Source organism: Lactuca sativa, chromosome 4, assembly GCF_002870075.4.
Source record: "Lactuca sativa cultivar Salinas chromosome 4, Lsat_Salinas_v11, whole genome shotgun sequence".
Lineage (NCBI taxonomy): Eukaryota > Viridiplantae > Streptophyta > Magnoliopsida > Asterales > Asteraceae > Lactuca > Lactuca sativa.
In genome coordinates this window covers 112,543,459-112,560,244 of record NC_056626.2, presented here as the reverse complement: position 1 = coordinate 112,560,244, position 16,786 = coordinate 112,543,459, and the positions used below count along the sequence as shown (strand labels likewise).

At 30.8% G+C, this 16,786-nt stretch overlaps 1 protein-coding gene across 1 annotated transcript; it reads right to left on the bottom strand.

Annotated features, from left to right (window-relative positions):
- Positions 1-12,534: 12,534 nt before the first annotated feature.
- On the bottom strand, positions 12,535-14,393 carry LOC122197682 (protein terminal ear1 homolog). The gene is made up of 4 exons (XM_042901868.2): positions 13,610-14,393; positions 13,345-13,473; positions 13,118-13,259; positions 12,535-13,048 (listed from the first exon to the last, which is right to left on the bottom strand). The coding sequence occupies exons 1-4, from the start codon at positions 14,131-14,133 to the stop codon at positions 12,902-12,904; spliced, it is 942 nt and encodes a 313-aa protein (XP_042757802.1). The 5' UTR covers positions 14,134-14,393; the 3' UTR covers positions 12,535-12,901.
- Between the last annotated feature and the right edge of the window lie 2,393 nt (positions 14,394-16,786).

Here is a 16,786-nt window from a genome sequence, read left to right as displayed (position 1 = left end):
TCTCACCACCCCGGAGCATATAGATCCACCCAATCGATGAACACTCAAACCGAACTCACCCATCCTTTTGGGCACAGGGACACGAGAACCTAAGAAACAACTTTTTTTTTCGAAATCTGCCTCCAGCAAGATAGGGCATTTAGGGTCTTAAAGGTAAGGAGTCTCAAGGGTTAAAGTATTCTAAGGTTTTAGCAAGAGCATAGATGTGTTTAAGGCCCAAAACTTTTCATACTTGGAGTTTACGGCCAAATGTGTTTGCTCTTGGGCCGTAAAGTCACTAAATGATGAGTTTGGTGATGATTTAAGGTCTTAAAAAGCACAAGGGAGTGTTCTAGCCTCAATTCCAAGCCTTAGGAAGAGTTTAGGGCTCAAATGGCACCCTTATAGGGGTTTACGGCCATGGGAGATCGCTTGGCCATAAACTCCTTTTGGACTTGCATTCTTGATGGTTTCAAGGTCCTAAGCATGAGTCTTAACTAGATATCAAGTGTAGGGAAGAGTACTTACGATGTAGAAGCTTGAAATGGTTGATTTTGGCCAAGAACACTAGTGTGTGTTCTTGGTGAAACTTGAAGATCTAAGATCTATGAAAACATGATTTTTTTATGGATGAAATCATGAGGGGATGCTAGATTAAGAGGTGAATCAACAAGACAAGGAAGAATACTTACCACCTTTGAAGATCTAGGATGAAGGTCGAGATGATAGTTGAGAGAGAAATGGGGTGTTCTTGAGGTGGAAATGAACTAATGAGATAAGTTGAAAAATATGAGCCTATATAAGGGAGTTTACGGCCCTCCTTGAGTGTACGGCTTTAAACTCAAGTGCTTGAGGCCGTGAAATTTTCTTGATGAGGTTAAGGCTGGATCAGTTCAACAGTGTCTCTAGCAGGTACTTCCTAACACTTATTACTTAAGTGTACTAGCTCAATCTCCTTAGAATGACCTTCAACAATGCTAGAACTCATTTCCAATGAGTTTGACACTCAGTTGAGTAGACTGACTGAGTCTTCAAAGCAAAAAAAAAATTTGGTTTGTCATATTCAGGGCCTACCTTCACTTCCTTGTAGTTAGCTGACTAATCCAAGTTTACCAGTGTTTGATCACTAATAAACGAATCACCATATGAAGTTATATGGAAACGACAGAACGTTGGTGGCATGCTAACTCTACTAGAACATCTAAGAGGTAATGAATTGTCAATGGGTTCAATAGGATTCTCATCCTCTAGTTGAGTGTTATTATCTTCTAAGGTTCCTTCATTGGTTGGCTCTTGAATTTCTTCAAGGTCAGTTGTACTCCTACTGTCCTCTTTGCATATGGGCTCTTTCTCCTCTCTCTCTCTCTCTCTTTCTCTCTAAAGACTCGACTTCGTGCTACAAAGACCACGTTCTTACTAGGTATGTAGAACAAATATCCAAAAGACTTTTGTGGTAACCAATGAAAATACATCTCTCACTTCTAGGTTCTAGCTTGTTGTGAGTCTCTCGTCTAAAAAAAGCTTCTCAACCCCAAACCTTGACATGCGCTAACGAGGGAGCTTTCCATATCCACATCTCGTGAGGCAACCTTCTGAGAAGGGACAAGATTGAGGATATGGGTAGTTATCTCTAAGGCATAATCCCTGAAAGAAATGGGAAGAAAAGCTCGACTCATCATGGAATGAACCATGTCTCACAAGGTTCGATTGCGCCTCTCGGCTACCCCATTAATTTGTGGTGTCCTAGAAGGAGTCAATTATGAAACAATTCCACATTCTTAGAGGTAGTCGTGGAAATCAATACTAAGATACTCTCCACCTCTATCAGATCAGAGCATCTTTAACTTTCTGCTTAATTGATTCTCGACTTCATGTTTGAACTCTTTAAAATTTCAGAGGTTTTTGATTTATTCTTGATTAAGTAGAAAAAACCATGTCTACTGTAATCATCTGTAAATGTCACATAAAATCAATTAACATCCCTTGTGATGGATCTAAAGGACCCACACAAATCTGTGTATATGAGATCCAACAAACCTTCACCTCTTTCACAAGATCCAGTGAAATGTGATTTTATCATCTTCTCCAAAAGACAAGATTCACATTCATCATCTGGCCTTAAGTCAAATGATTCCAATACTCCATCCTTTTAGAGTTAGGCGATGTGTTTCTTGTTAATGTGCCCAAGACGACAATGCACATTATACTTTAAGAACCATGTGGAATTTTCGAAAATAGGCTATGGTTTATCATGTTTTGATTGTTCAAATTTTAAGGTTTTTAAAATAACAAATAAGGAAACAAGGTAAACCAAAAAAGGGTTCCTCAATTTTCGAAAATTAGGCAGGGGTTGGGGTTTCTAAAACCATTGTAGATTTTGAAAATATAGGGTGGAGGCTAGGGTTTCAAGAACCCTATGAAATTTTCGAAAATACCTCTGTAGGGTTTAGTTTCTATAAACCCTAATTTTGATCTATTCAACCTTGTGCAAGATCAATGAGAACAATGACTCTGATAGCACTGGTGGGTTTTTATATTTTACAAAAAAACTATTTTTGACGGAAAAACATAAACCCTAAGTTTACATGCACCCTAAAGGATACATGTTCTCACTATGATTTGCAAACAACTATTAAATATCAAGAACCCTAGAACTACATTGCTATTTTCAAAATTGCTAAGGTTGATTAGAAAATACATACCTTAGTTTATTATTGCAAATAAACTAGTAATCCTCCCTTGTTGGCTTTCAGAAAGCAAGCACCAAAAGTCATGTGCCTCTAATAGCTCACACCCAAACCCTAGCAAATTGGAGGCTAAAGAGAAGAGGGGAGAGGAAAGGGAATTTTTAGAATTCTCTTGGGAATTATGATAATCAAAAATATGAACCCTTAGGAGGGTTTATATAGGTGACTTTGGATGCTATGGATAAGTCAGTTTCCTTAGATAAGCCTTATCCCCTTTTCTTGCTCCCTAAGGATCCTAGGTTTTCGTTAATGACCAAGGAAAAATCCCCTAACCATCTAGAATTAGTCCCCCTCCTATGGGAGGTTCTAAAATTGGTCAATGTTCAACTTTGGAAGATTGCTTCCTTTAGTCCTTCTATTTTTAATTATTCAAATTAATCCCAATATTAATTCTAATTAATTTCTGATTAAATCTTAATTAAATAATACTATTTCTAATTAATATATTATTCTCATAAAATATTAATAAATTATTTATTTTAATTTCTAACTAATTTATTAATCATATAATAAATTAATAAATCAATTTCTCTCTCCAAAAAACATTCCAGTCTTTTACTAGGTTTGAGGGCAACGTAAAATGACTTTACTAATAATTCAAGATTATACTAATTTAGTTATTGGCTTAGACACCTAATCCAAAAAATACTACATTTTTATACTCTGATTATCTTTTAATGTAATGAAAATGATTGGTTTTATCTAATTTTAAAATGAAAATTTTACTTTGTATTTTAGGGATGTTACCAGTTGGTATCAGAACCTTGGTTTGAGGGATTCGGGCTAGCACTAGGTGTGTCTGAACTCATATTGGGGACTAAGAAACTAAATTTTTTTTATAAAAAAGGTGGTGTGATGCGTCGAATCAGTCGAGGCTCAAGTAAGTAATTCCCAAAATACCCATACATTAATGATATAATAATTTATGCTATGACATGATATACATAATAGAGGCAGGGTAAGGATATGTTCGGGAATTGCATGCTAGAATGTATGCTTAAGAGAGATGTCATTCTATGCTTTATATGTGTTGCTATGTAATTTAATCTGGTTTTATTTTGAATAATTCGCTGAAATCTGAAAAACTAGAAAACGAGATTTAATCGTGAGGGAAACGGGGCGCCCCTTATTAGGTGTGGCTCTGCCCATGGGCTGCACGATTTATTAGGGATTGGGGAGCTATTTAAACACACTTAAGCCTCTAGGTTTGGATCATATTCAACCTCTATCACCCCTATAGAGTGTTTTTAGAAACCCTAACCCCTCTCCTCCCACTTTGAGCATGATTTCACCATTAAGAGCTTATCTTTCCTTGTTTTGTGCATGAGGTTTGAAGATAAAGGTTTCTTTTACAGCATTGAAGTGAGGAGCAAGTGTAGATCTAGAAAGTTTTCACATTTCTTGGACCCTTGTGAGTATAAAGCTACAAGATCTCCTTCTTCTTTGCTAGATCTTGCTTGTTGTTCAATTTATGCACTTAGGATTTTTATATGGACCCTTTGGGATTGGAAAGTTTGTATTTTGTGCATGTCCTTTAAGCTATGTAAGTTGTGGTGGCTTTTTAGGTCATTTTAGTACATAAAGTTTAAATCTTGATTGTTTGGTGGGTCTTAATGAATAAAGTTGAAAATTTTATCCACTAAGACATTATTGAGGACTAGATTTGAAAGTTCGGGGCATTGACTTAATGAAATTAGTCATTTTGCATTAAGAAATGAGGTTGTGCGCATCACATTAGTCTCACACACAAGGCGTCTTAGGGTTTTGTTTGAAACGCACATGTTTTTGTCTTGAACCCCGACTGTGTGTCAAGATATGTTGTTTGTCTTTGTGACTTCCATTAAAGTCCATGTTTGACCATGACACTTGTATGAAAGACTATGTTTTGCCACACAATAGGAAAGACCATGTTGGTCCATGAAAGGAAGTGATTGTAAGACTATAATTCAACCCATAGCAATCACAGGGGTTAACACAGGCCAGTTACCATTATGTATTGTTATTATATGGTATGTGTTATCTTTGGAAACTCATTAATCTTTGTGGTTACGATTTAAATTTAAATATTTTAGGAATTTCCGGTAGCAAACGAAAGAGCTAAACTTGATTGTATCGCATCCATCGAAGATTTCGCCTATCCGTTTTATGTTTTTTACTCTAACGTTTGTTGAGACCATATTTTTATACTCAGATTATCTTTTGATGGAATGAAAATGATTGTTTTATCTTATTTTAAAATGAAAAATTTACTCTGTATTTTGGCGGCGTTACATTACAACAAGGGTAAATTGGTCATTTTATATGTATTTAATGGTTTTTTCTTACGGTGGTACATAAAACGACAAATCGAGAAACAGCTGGTCCAACAATGTAGTGTTTCCAATAGTTATCCTCAATATGATACTATTTGCAAACCATAAGGACCAATTATGCAATTTTGTCTTTAAATTAGAAAACATTGATTTTTTATAAACTTGTACAATATTCATTAATGATGGTATATTTATGATTAACTTGAAATTGGTAACTTGAAGTGTTTTCTTTTTGTAAGTATAAATGGTGTATATAGATGTTGGAAGATAGATGAGTGTTTGTTTCAAAAAAAGAATGTACAAACCTTATATATATATATATATATATATATATATATATATATATATATATATATATATATATATATATATATATATATATATATATATATATATATATATAAAGCTAGCATTTTTTCTTGAATCTCATGCATTTGAAACCCCCTTTTTTAACTTCCTCAAACCACATTTATTTGAAACCCCATTTTTAACTAATGCAACTCAAAAGTTTTCTTAATTATGATTTAACACTCAAAAGTTTTATAACTTATATTATGTTTAATTAGTATTTAGTGAAAAGTTTACTATAAAAATGCCAATATTTTGGGAAGACATGCATACAAATCATATACAATTTTCAAAAGAAAACAAACTTAAAGGTTTTTGTGTTGGGTTGAGGTCTTATGACCACTTTTGGAGATATGTTATTATATTAGAGCTTTTAATTTGTAAGTTTGTTATACTAATTCGTTTTTATATTTTCTTCATTTTTAGATTTTGTAATACAGTCGTTGTATGTTGTAGTTTAATCGTTAATATATTGATCATATCATATCATACTATATTATAAAGGAAGCATTTTTCCTTTCACCACATTCATTTGAAACTCCCACGACTTTTCAATTTTTTTCTAATAATAATAATTATAAGTTGGTTAATAAGGTTAAATAAATATTAAACCTAAAGTGTAATCATATATAAACAAAATTTCACTATTAAAATAATATATTTATTCTACTTATTAAGTGATTTTTTTAAACTTTTAACATATTTTACTTAATTTATTAGTTTTAATATATCGCTGGATGTAAACCATTATCATTTTAAAGATACAATTTTGGAACAATTTGTATAAAATACTTAAATTATTAATTTGAATATAACATTACATGGTCAACTTAAATATAAATTTTAGTTTATGTTAAACAACCCAAAGAATATTTTGTAAATAGTTAAAAAATTATTAATTGTAGTGTTTTTCTAAGAATGATTATAAGTTGGTTAATAAGGTTAAATAAATATCAAACCTAAAGTGTACTCATAAATATACAAAATTTCAATTTTAAAATAATATATTTAGTTCTACTTATAAAGTTATCTTTAACTTTTAACATATTATACCTAATTTATTAGATTTTATATGTTGTAGTAAGTAAACCATTATCAGTTTAAAGCTACAACTTTTAAACAATTTGGACAAATACTTAAATTGTTATTTTAAATATAGTATTAGAATGTCAACTTAAAAATAAATTTCAAGTTCCACTTAAAAAACCAAAAAATATTTTGTAAATAGTTAAAATTGATAAATTTTAGTGATAAATGCAAAATCTAAATTGTAATCTCAATTTAACTAAAATATTTCCTAAAGATATTTTTATAATCTTTAAAAGTTTTCAAATAAGTAGCTTAAAATAACTTACAATAACAATAATTAAAAATAACTATATATAAATGATTATATTGTTACCTTTAAAATCAAAAAACAATGTTTGATGTTTTAAATAATTATAATGATAAAAATTAAAACATTAAGCAAATAAATTTTAAAAAATTAATTAGCAATAACAACAACTATAAATAACATTAAACCATATATTATATTTAATCTTATTCATGTATAACTCGTGGGTATAAGTCATTCAAACGATTGAGATTATGCAGTTATAATAGATGTATATATTATCATATAATTCAAAATAATTAATACATTATATCAATTTAGTATACGAATTATTATATCAAATTTAACAACATTATGCTATATTAAAAGAAAATCATATATTTGTAAAGACTTCAACTTTATAAGTGTTTATATGCAACGCTCGGGCATTTGCCTAGTGTTATAAAGGATGATGTCAAAAATATTTAATTAAATATTTTAAATATGTTTTTTGTTTTGTAATTGTACCGTTTCAAAAAGATAATTAATTAAAACTCATACATATTTTATATTTTCCATCTCTCTCTCTCTCTCTCTCTCTCTCTATATATATATATATATATATATATATATATATATATATATATATATATATATATATATATATATATATATATATATATATATATATATAATAGAGGTCAAAACACTTCAACAAAAATTTATTTAGAATCTAATATTTCAAATGCTTTTTAATAATGATTGTAAAATTTTCAACATTTGTTACTTAATTGACTGATTAATAAAAATATTAATGTTTTGAAACTCCTAACTCTTAAACTTATATTATTTAATTTGTTAGTTAACTAAAATATTTTTCCTACATAACGATAACATTTTTATGGACTATATTAGAAGTATCAAAATATAAGTTGATGAATTTTTATGTTATTATATAATTCGGTTAATGGCCAAAACATGACTAAAAACGTAAATTTCAACATATCTTTATTTTTTCTCATAATTATTTTAACCACTTAAATGCATTGTTGCGCAACGTGCGAGGTTACACCTAGTATAGTTATAAATGGAACACTTTTCCTTTCACCACATTCATTTGAAACTCCTATGATTTTTCAATTTCTTTCTAATAAGAATTATAATTTGGTAAATTATGTTAAATAAATATCAAACCTAAAGAGTAATCATATATAAACTAAATTTCAATATTAAAATAATATATTTACTTCTACTTATAAAGTTATGTTTTTTTAACTTTCAACATATTATATTTAATTTATTAGTTTTAATATATTGTTGGATGTAAGCATTATCATTTTAAAGATACAATTTTGGCACAGTTTGTATAAAATACTTAAATTATTAAGTTAAATATAACAATACATGGTCAACTTAAATAAATAATTTAGTTTAACTTAAACAATCAAAAGAATATTTTGTAAATAGTTAAAAAGTGATTAATTGTAGTGTAATTCTAATAAGACAAAACTGCAAAATTGGTCCTTGTGGTTTGCAAAAACTTTGGATAGGGTCCAAAAAGTTTTCAACTTGCATGGAAGGTCCAAAATCAAGAATTTTCTTTAGTTTTGGTCCTTGAAAATTTGAAAGGACTATTTTGCCCATATTATTTATTTTTCACATTTTCTATATTTGTTTGAATTGTTTTATTATTAAAAAGAAAGCAAAAGAAAAGAAAAAAATAAGGCAAGTCCACCCCACCCGATTTCTTTCTCTCTCTCTATCTCTCATCAGGTCGTCTTCCTCAACCCTGGTTCACTTCCTTCCAATTTGTCTGATCAATCTCATAGTCCTATTTTGGAGGTTAGTTTCATCTATAATTCGAAACAAGAATTGAAATTTACTACCATTATATAAAATATTTTCTTCTGAAGTTTCAAATTTCTTCATCTGGGTCGATTGAAAAGTAGCTACAACTCAAAAAAACAAAACCCACCCTCCCCTATTTGAATCTTAAATTTACAAGCCCTACATTTACAATATCCATGGCAGTTAAGCCCAAACTGTGTTGGAATTCTTCTTTGGATTTGACAAGGCATGGTGGTGGAGACGATATGATTGCGGGTGCGTGAAATGCCCGGGTCGACAGTGATAAGAACATGACTTTCTAAAAAAAACTTTACAATTTTACAATTTTAACACTAACCTTCAATGAGAACCAGGACCCATCCTAGACGACCCTGATACGCTACGATCGGAAGCTGCTTCAGACACCTATAACCATCTATTAACAGTCGATTTCTTTTGTATTGACCCTATCGAACTTGGGCAAGGGCTAGGGTTACAACTTGGGCTCTAAATCAGAGCTGGAATCACCGATTTGATCTTAGTTAATCTCAGAGAAGAAACTTGAGGTAAAGAAACACGAGGGGAAGAAGCGTAAGGTGAACAGATTGAAAATTCTTCACGGAGTGAAGTATTTGTGATGTTGTGTCTCTGATTTGTGGAAGATGCAGCAAAATAGGTTGAAGATGAAGGTGGGGAAGACGATATGAATAGAAAAGGTCATGTGTGTATGTATATGTGTGTGTGTGTGAGAGAGAGAGAGAGAGATCAGGTGGGGGTGGACCTGTCCTATTTTTCTTTTCTTTTGCTTTCTTTTTAATAATAAAACAATTAAACAAATAAAGAAAATGTTAAAAATAAATAATAAGGGCAAAATAGTCCTTTTAAATTTTAAAGGACCAAAACCAAAGAGAATTTTTGATTTTGGACTTTCTATGCAAGCTGAAAACTTTTTGGACCCCATCCAAAGTTTTTTGCAAACCACAAGGACCAATTTTGCAGTTTTGTCTTCTAATAATGATTATAAGTTGGTTAATAATGTTAAATAAATATCAAACCTAATGTGCAAACATAAATAAACTAAATTTCAATTTTAAAATAAATATTTACTTCTTCTTATAAAGTTATGTCTTTAACTTTTAAAATAATATACTTAATTTATTAGATTTAATATGTTGTTGTATGTAAACCATTATCAGTTTAAAATAACAACTTTTGAACAATTTGGACAAAATACTTAAAGTATTAATTTAAATATTACATTACAATATCAACTTAAATATAAATTTCAGTTCCAGTTAAAAAACCAAAGAATATTTTGTAAATAGTTAAAAATGATAAATTGTAGCGATAAATACAAAAACTAAATTATAATCTCAATTTAACTAAAATATTTTGTAAAAATATTTTTATAATCGTTATAAGTTTTCAAATAAATAGCTTAAAAAAACTTACAATAACAATAGTTAAAAATAATTTTATATAAATGATTATATTGTTACCTTTAAAATAAAAACACAATGTTTGATGTTTTAAATAACTAAAGATTAAAACATTAAGCAAATAAATATTAAAAAAATAATTAACAATAACAACAACTATAAGTAACATTAAACCATATATTATATTTAATTTTATTCATGTGTAATTCGCGGGTAGAAGTCATTCAAATGATTGAGATTATACAATTATAATAGATGTATATATTATTATATAATTCAAAATAATCAATATATTATATCAATTTAGTATACGAATTATTATATTAAATTTAACAACAACGTTATTGTTATATTTAAAAAATCATATATTTGTAAAGACTTCAACTATATAGGTGTTTCTGCGTAACGTGCAGACATTTGCGTGGTTTTAGGTTATAAAATAGGGATTATGACTTAAAAGAGTAATATTTTTTTATTTTTACACATTTTGTCACTAAGTTTATTTTTTGTCTATATTTGACCATTTAACTTGTTTTTTGACCACATTTAGTCCTTATAACAAGCTACTCCAGGTTAAGCCGGAAAAATGACTTAATAGAGTTATATATATATATATATATATATATATATATATATATATATATATATATATATATATATATATATATATATATATATTAGTTTGTACACATTTAGTCTTTAATGTTTTTGTACACATTTAGTCTTTATGACTGATTTCTTCAGATGTTGCTCACGACATCCTACGTGGGAGAATCATTAATGATGTATTCTCATACATGGTCCGTCATTCATTTATACCAGTAAGCTAATTCACAAATCGGTCACATAATATTGGTACCTTAGTTTTCTCCAAGCAAAAGATATATTTGGCTTCAGTTTCATCTATCTTCATAGCAGACAATGAAATTTTTTGTGATTGTTTCCTCTTAACTCGAATTAGCACTTCCAAGGAAAAGGAATCAAAAAAGACATTAAAAGAATTTGCACTTCCAAGACAAAAAGCACTCTGGCAAAAAGTTTTATCTATCTCCATAACAGACAACGAGATTCTTTGTGATTATTTCCTTCAAACTCGAATTTGCACTTCCAAGACAAATAATCTATTTGTCTCCTATGGAGATAGATGAAACCGAAGCCGAAAACATCTTTTGTTTGAAGAAAATTAGGGCATTAACATTATTTAACCGATTCGTGAAATAGTTTACCGATATAAGTAATGGATGAGTCATGTACAAGAACACATAATTAATGATTGTCACATATAGGATGTTGTGAACAAAAATCTGAAAACACCGGTCATAAAAACTAAATATACACAAAAACATTAATAACTAAATATGTACAAACTAAAAAATATATTACCCCATTAAGTCATTTTTTTCTTAACTTAAAGTAGCCGGTTATAAATCAAAAAATATATTACTATATTATTGTAAGTTATTATCCCCATAACAAAAACAAAAAATATATTACTATTTTAAGCCACTATCCCCGTAAGAAAAAACAAAAAAACCGAAAAACATAGATTTAGAAAAAAAAAATGAACATCTTAGTTACATCAATAATATAAAATAGTAAAAAAAACAAGTGAACATCTTAGTTACATCAATAATATAAAATAGTAAAAATATAAACGCAATAACATATAAATCTACTTTAATAAATATTATAAATCTACTTTAATAAATATTTTCTATATCGTATGTAAAACTCATATAAATCTACTTTAATAAATATTTTTTTTGTAATATGTAAACCTTTTATTTATTTTACCACATTATAATATATATATATATATATATATATATATATATATATATATATATATATATATATATATATATATATATATATATATATATATATATATATATATATATATATTATATATGAAACTCTTATTTATTTTGCCCATTATGTAAATATTTAAAATTACTTTTTTACATACATTATTTTATAATTTCTTTTCCATTTGATTAAATTCCACATTTTACTTAAATATAAGTAATATAACAATAAAAGAATATCAATTTTATTAATATAATTTTATTTTATTTTCAAAATTCCTAAATTTAAACATAATTATTTTTTTGATTATTTAATTAAATTATTTGACTAAATTTAAAATAGAAATAAACATTTTGATTTTATAATTTAATATTTTTATTTTTCTTATAAATTAAAAAATATTTAGACATTTATATTTAATTTTTTTAGTTAACTAAAATGTTAATAAAAATAGTGATCATTAAAAGTTGGAAAATCAAATATCAATGTTTCACTCCCGAATTCTTCTCCTATTCTCTCCCAAAACACATACAAATTAGACACACTTCCTCTCGAACAAAACCAACCCACTCATATTACCATTTCATAAAAACTTAAAAGAACCTGAATCTATAATCTCGTTTCGATGACATGGACTCTTCCAGTCATCGGGAAGTTGCAAATAAGGTAAGTCAGTCAACAAGTCAAACCGTCGATATACAACACACAAAGCCAAAATTACACCAAAACAGAAAACAAACAGCAAGAAACAAAGCACAAACAGCAGAAAGCAACTTCAACACCATTTCAGTTTCGAAGTAACCTTTTACAACATGATATTAGACCTAACAGATGATCAAAAGGGGTGGACCCCAACACCCTGCCATAAGCAAAGATAGCTCAGGTGCCCAAGTCCACCACCCCCTACTCCTATACACCACCATCTTCACGTAATGATCATAGTACACCCAATAAACCCTACTGGTTAAGATTTGTCTTTTCCCATCAAACCCCAAATCTTACTAGAAACTCTAAAAACCTAAAGAAGATTAGTTCTGAAAGAAACTCTGATGATAATGGAGGAAACACAGAATGATTAACCTAAAACCCTAATGGGTAAAAGAGTCTTTTCACAGGCTAAAAACCCTAACGAAGAAACTTTCCCAGTACGGTCATCTTCGAATGAACACCATCCGACCCATCTCTTGCCGGTTCAAACGAAACGGGCATGTCTTCTTCGGATCCATACGAGAAGTCCATTGTTTTGCAATTGTTCACTAAACGCCTTTTGCCCTAAAAATCCCGAAAAAAAAAATGGTGAATGAATCGTTTTGAGTTATTTCTTGATCATATTAAAAGTACCTGAATTCGGGCCCTTGTAATCTCTGCTATCTTCGGACTATCAAAGAAGTCCCAATGTTTGCCATGAAAGGTGTCCCTAAATCTTGAAGCAGCTTCTGGAGTTGTAAAGTTCACAAACGCGAATCCAGCGTTCACTCGATTGCTGTGACATGACAATGAAATAAACACAGTTACACCAAAAACACATACATCGATTGTTTAAAAACGAAAACCAGATGTGAACCAACTTGAAATCTATCGGAAGATACAGAAAATCATAAGCAGAAATCGAGTTCTTCTCATCAATGGAGTCTTTGTTGATCTTTTGATTCACAAGCTTGCAATGGTCGTCTAAAGTTTGTATCAGCAGCTTTCTCCTGTAAAACAAGAACTTCAAATCATAATTTCCCATTTTGGGAAAACCCCGTGTATTAAATGCTAAGAAATCATCTTCTATATCATTGTTTAGAGAGAGAAAGATGTATGAAGTTGTAATAAATGATGATGATTTACGTGTATTTATTCGGAATGTTTTTGATCATGACAGATGAAGTTTCAGTATCAAGTGGCAAAATCTCTTGATACTCTCCACTTCTGTTTTTCCAACGTCTTTTTCCTCCACGCCCAACTTTTTCCAGAGTTGTTTTTTTCTCCACCGGTTTCAACTGCGTCTTCGTTTCAGTTCCGCCGCAACCATGGCTTCCGAAGCGAACCACCTTATTAACTCTCCGGTGGCGTCCAGGGAGCCGGGATTTGGGGATTCTGGGCCCCGAAGGAACCGAAGCCAGAGAGAAATTGCTCTTTTTTCCAGGAGAAGATGGTGGAGGAAGTGGTAGTGGTAATGACTTGGCGGGCAACGGCTGTTGATGAGCATTGTATGACCAGAAATATGGTGGACGTGGTGGAACTGGTGGCAAAATCAGATAATAAGGAAGAGGTCGAGGAATATGGTAGACGTAGAAATCCCGATGATAAATTGTATTGTAAGGAGAAGCTCTGGGATCCAAGGGTCTGGAGGAAACAATCTCAATCGCCATTGATAGAGCTCTTAGGATCACAGGAGTATTTGTAGAAGTTTCTTGGGGTTTGTTGGTGAAGAAAAGATTTTAGAATGATCTTTTGGATGAATCTTAGAGAGAGAGAGAGAGAGAGAGAGAGAGAGAGATTATGGGGGGTGTAATGATGGATGGAATTAAATGCATGTTTGGCACAGCCGACGGCAAATGTTTCCTTTTGTCTACCTTCTTCACTGTCAAGTATCAGTTGCCTTTCCAATACTCGATCACATTTCACAGACATAAAGATCGTCCTTGTTTTATTTCTTTTTAGTGTTTTACTATCTTTTTAATGTCATTTCGCTATATATCCATTTTTTACAGAGATATTTACCCAACATTCATATTCTTTAAACATATTTTACATAATACTTTTGTTCTAAAAATAATTCTTATGACCATTATCAAACTTAAATTTTTATATAAAACAGGTTCGAAAACCAATATCTTTTGGGATGTATATAACCTCTTTTCAAACTTTTCGACTAAGAGATGATTAAGAAAAAACTATAACGTCAATAAATAAAAATGAGGAAGCAATAGTATACTAACAACGTGTAAATGGCATGTTCGGCAAAATTAGCAGGTAGCGGTTAACATATAGTTTGTAATGTTTTGTTAAACACATAAAAGTAACATTTGGATTTGGAGCGTTTTGTTTAAACTAAACGCTAAAAATCTTATAGCGTCGAACGGGGTCTTCTGTTCAAAATGGAGTTTTTTTGTCAAACGCTATAAACTAAAAATTCTCAAACGCTCTGTGCCGAACACGCCCAAAATATTATTTGTTTAGCTGAAATCACAAACTATAGAAATTTGGTTTTCATGAGACAGATGTTCCGAATCAAACTTTCTACAACGGTTCTTGTATGTTTTTTTATTTTTTATTTATTTTTGCTTTAGATAACCTCAAATTTGTAGTTATAAGAAAGTTTCGTTAATCATTTACATGAAATTTTGGTCTCATAAACACTTTCTTCTAAAAATTGATCAAAACAAAAGGACAAATAATTAAACATTGATATTTTTCTTAGTCATGTCTTTCGGGACTGTCCGGTCCAATCTAACATTTTTTGTTCCTACGAATGAATAGTAACATCTTTACAGATAGTCGTAGGTTGGATGAAATAAACTCTTGCCATAATACAATTCCAACGTCTAGATTCGCAATGGATGCCGGTAAACAGATTGTCCATGACCTCTAAATATCGTTGTTGGTGGAAGTCTCTTATGCTAAAGTCACCATGTCATAGACATGAATACCTCACGACTTTTTTTCACTAAACATTCTAGGTATTATTAAAATTTACAAACATCTGCTAAATTTGATTAACTCAAAACAACTTACATTCCACGAAATATTCAGGTTAACTATAAAATCATAAACATAAATTAAAAAAACAAGGTATACTAAAGTAAAAGCTACTTTCAATCCAAGTCTTTGTACTCCTACTTTCTCTCGTACAATGGCTAACACTTGAACCTGCAAAACATGAAAAATATATATATCAGACCACTGATCTAGTAAGTTATATTCTATCTATTTTCATGTTATCATATTTTTCTTTTCTTTCTGTCTTTCCATATTCTAACATTTTTTTCTCTTCTTTCGCATACTCTATAAATATAATCTTTTCTTTCTTTTAGATTACTTAGTTATTTTTTCTCTTTACATACTATTCTAATCTAATTTTGTTGTCTCATGCTCTTTCTTAACCTTTTCTCAGGTTCGTCTCATACTTTGTGTAACGCCCCGATTCTCAGGTATTGATTTAATATAAAAATTTTCTTGATTTTAAGGTCTACTCAACGAGTTGGTTGCCCTACTTGTCGAGTAGCAGTGGGTTGGTCCACGTGTTTTAGTGACCTACTCGCCGAGTCCAAGAAGGGACTCGATGAGTAGGAGCTGGTAGATGAAACCCTAAATTTTAGGGTATTGCACCCTATTTAAATGATCATTGGCCTCGCCCAGCCTCCCCTTTATAGCTCATTAGCACCCCTTAAACCCTAAATTGTGTGTGTGTGTGTGTTTCTTTGGTGTGTTAAAGCTTAGAAGAGGGATCTTGGTGAGGAAACACTTGGGGAAACACTTGGGGAAACAAGTAAACTGAAGCAAGGAACTCGTGCGAAGCAAAGGTCTACTTCAGTTGGCACTCTCTTGAAGGTGTTAGACTGTTTCCTTGGCTCAGTTCATCTTTAATCTCTTATGGGTGGGTTTTAGGAAAGGTTTCTTGTGTTTGAGCCAAGATCTGAAGTTGAAACTTCAGATCTGGACTCCCTTTGGCCTCTAGATCCATAAAGTTATCAACTTTAACACGTATGAGCCTTCCCTCAAGTGTGAGACTTATTTACAAGTTTGGTGTTGTCATTTTAAGACTTTAGAGCTTTGCATGCACGTAAAGTTTGCAACTTTACATGATAAACATGCCTTGGGAAGCTGGATCTACAATTTGGAGCCTTAGCATGGCTTAAAAAGCCTCTGTATGGATGAAGGACTGAAGGGACTCGGCGAGTCGCATGGTCGACTCGGCGAGTCCAATGAAGATTGTCATGGGCTCGGCGAGTCAGATGAGTGACTCAGCGAGTCGGCTAGGGTTTTTCCCAACCTTTAGACACGTATGAACGCGGCGAGTTG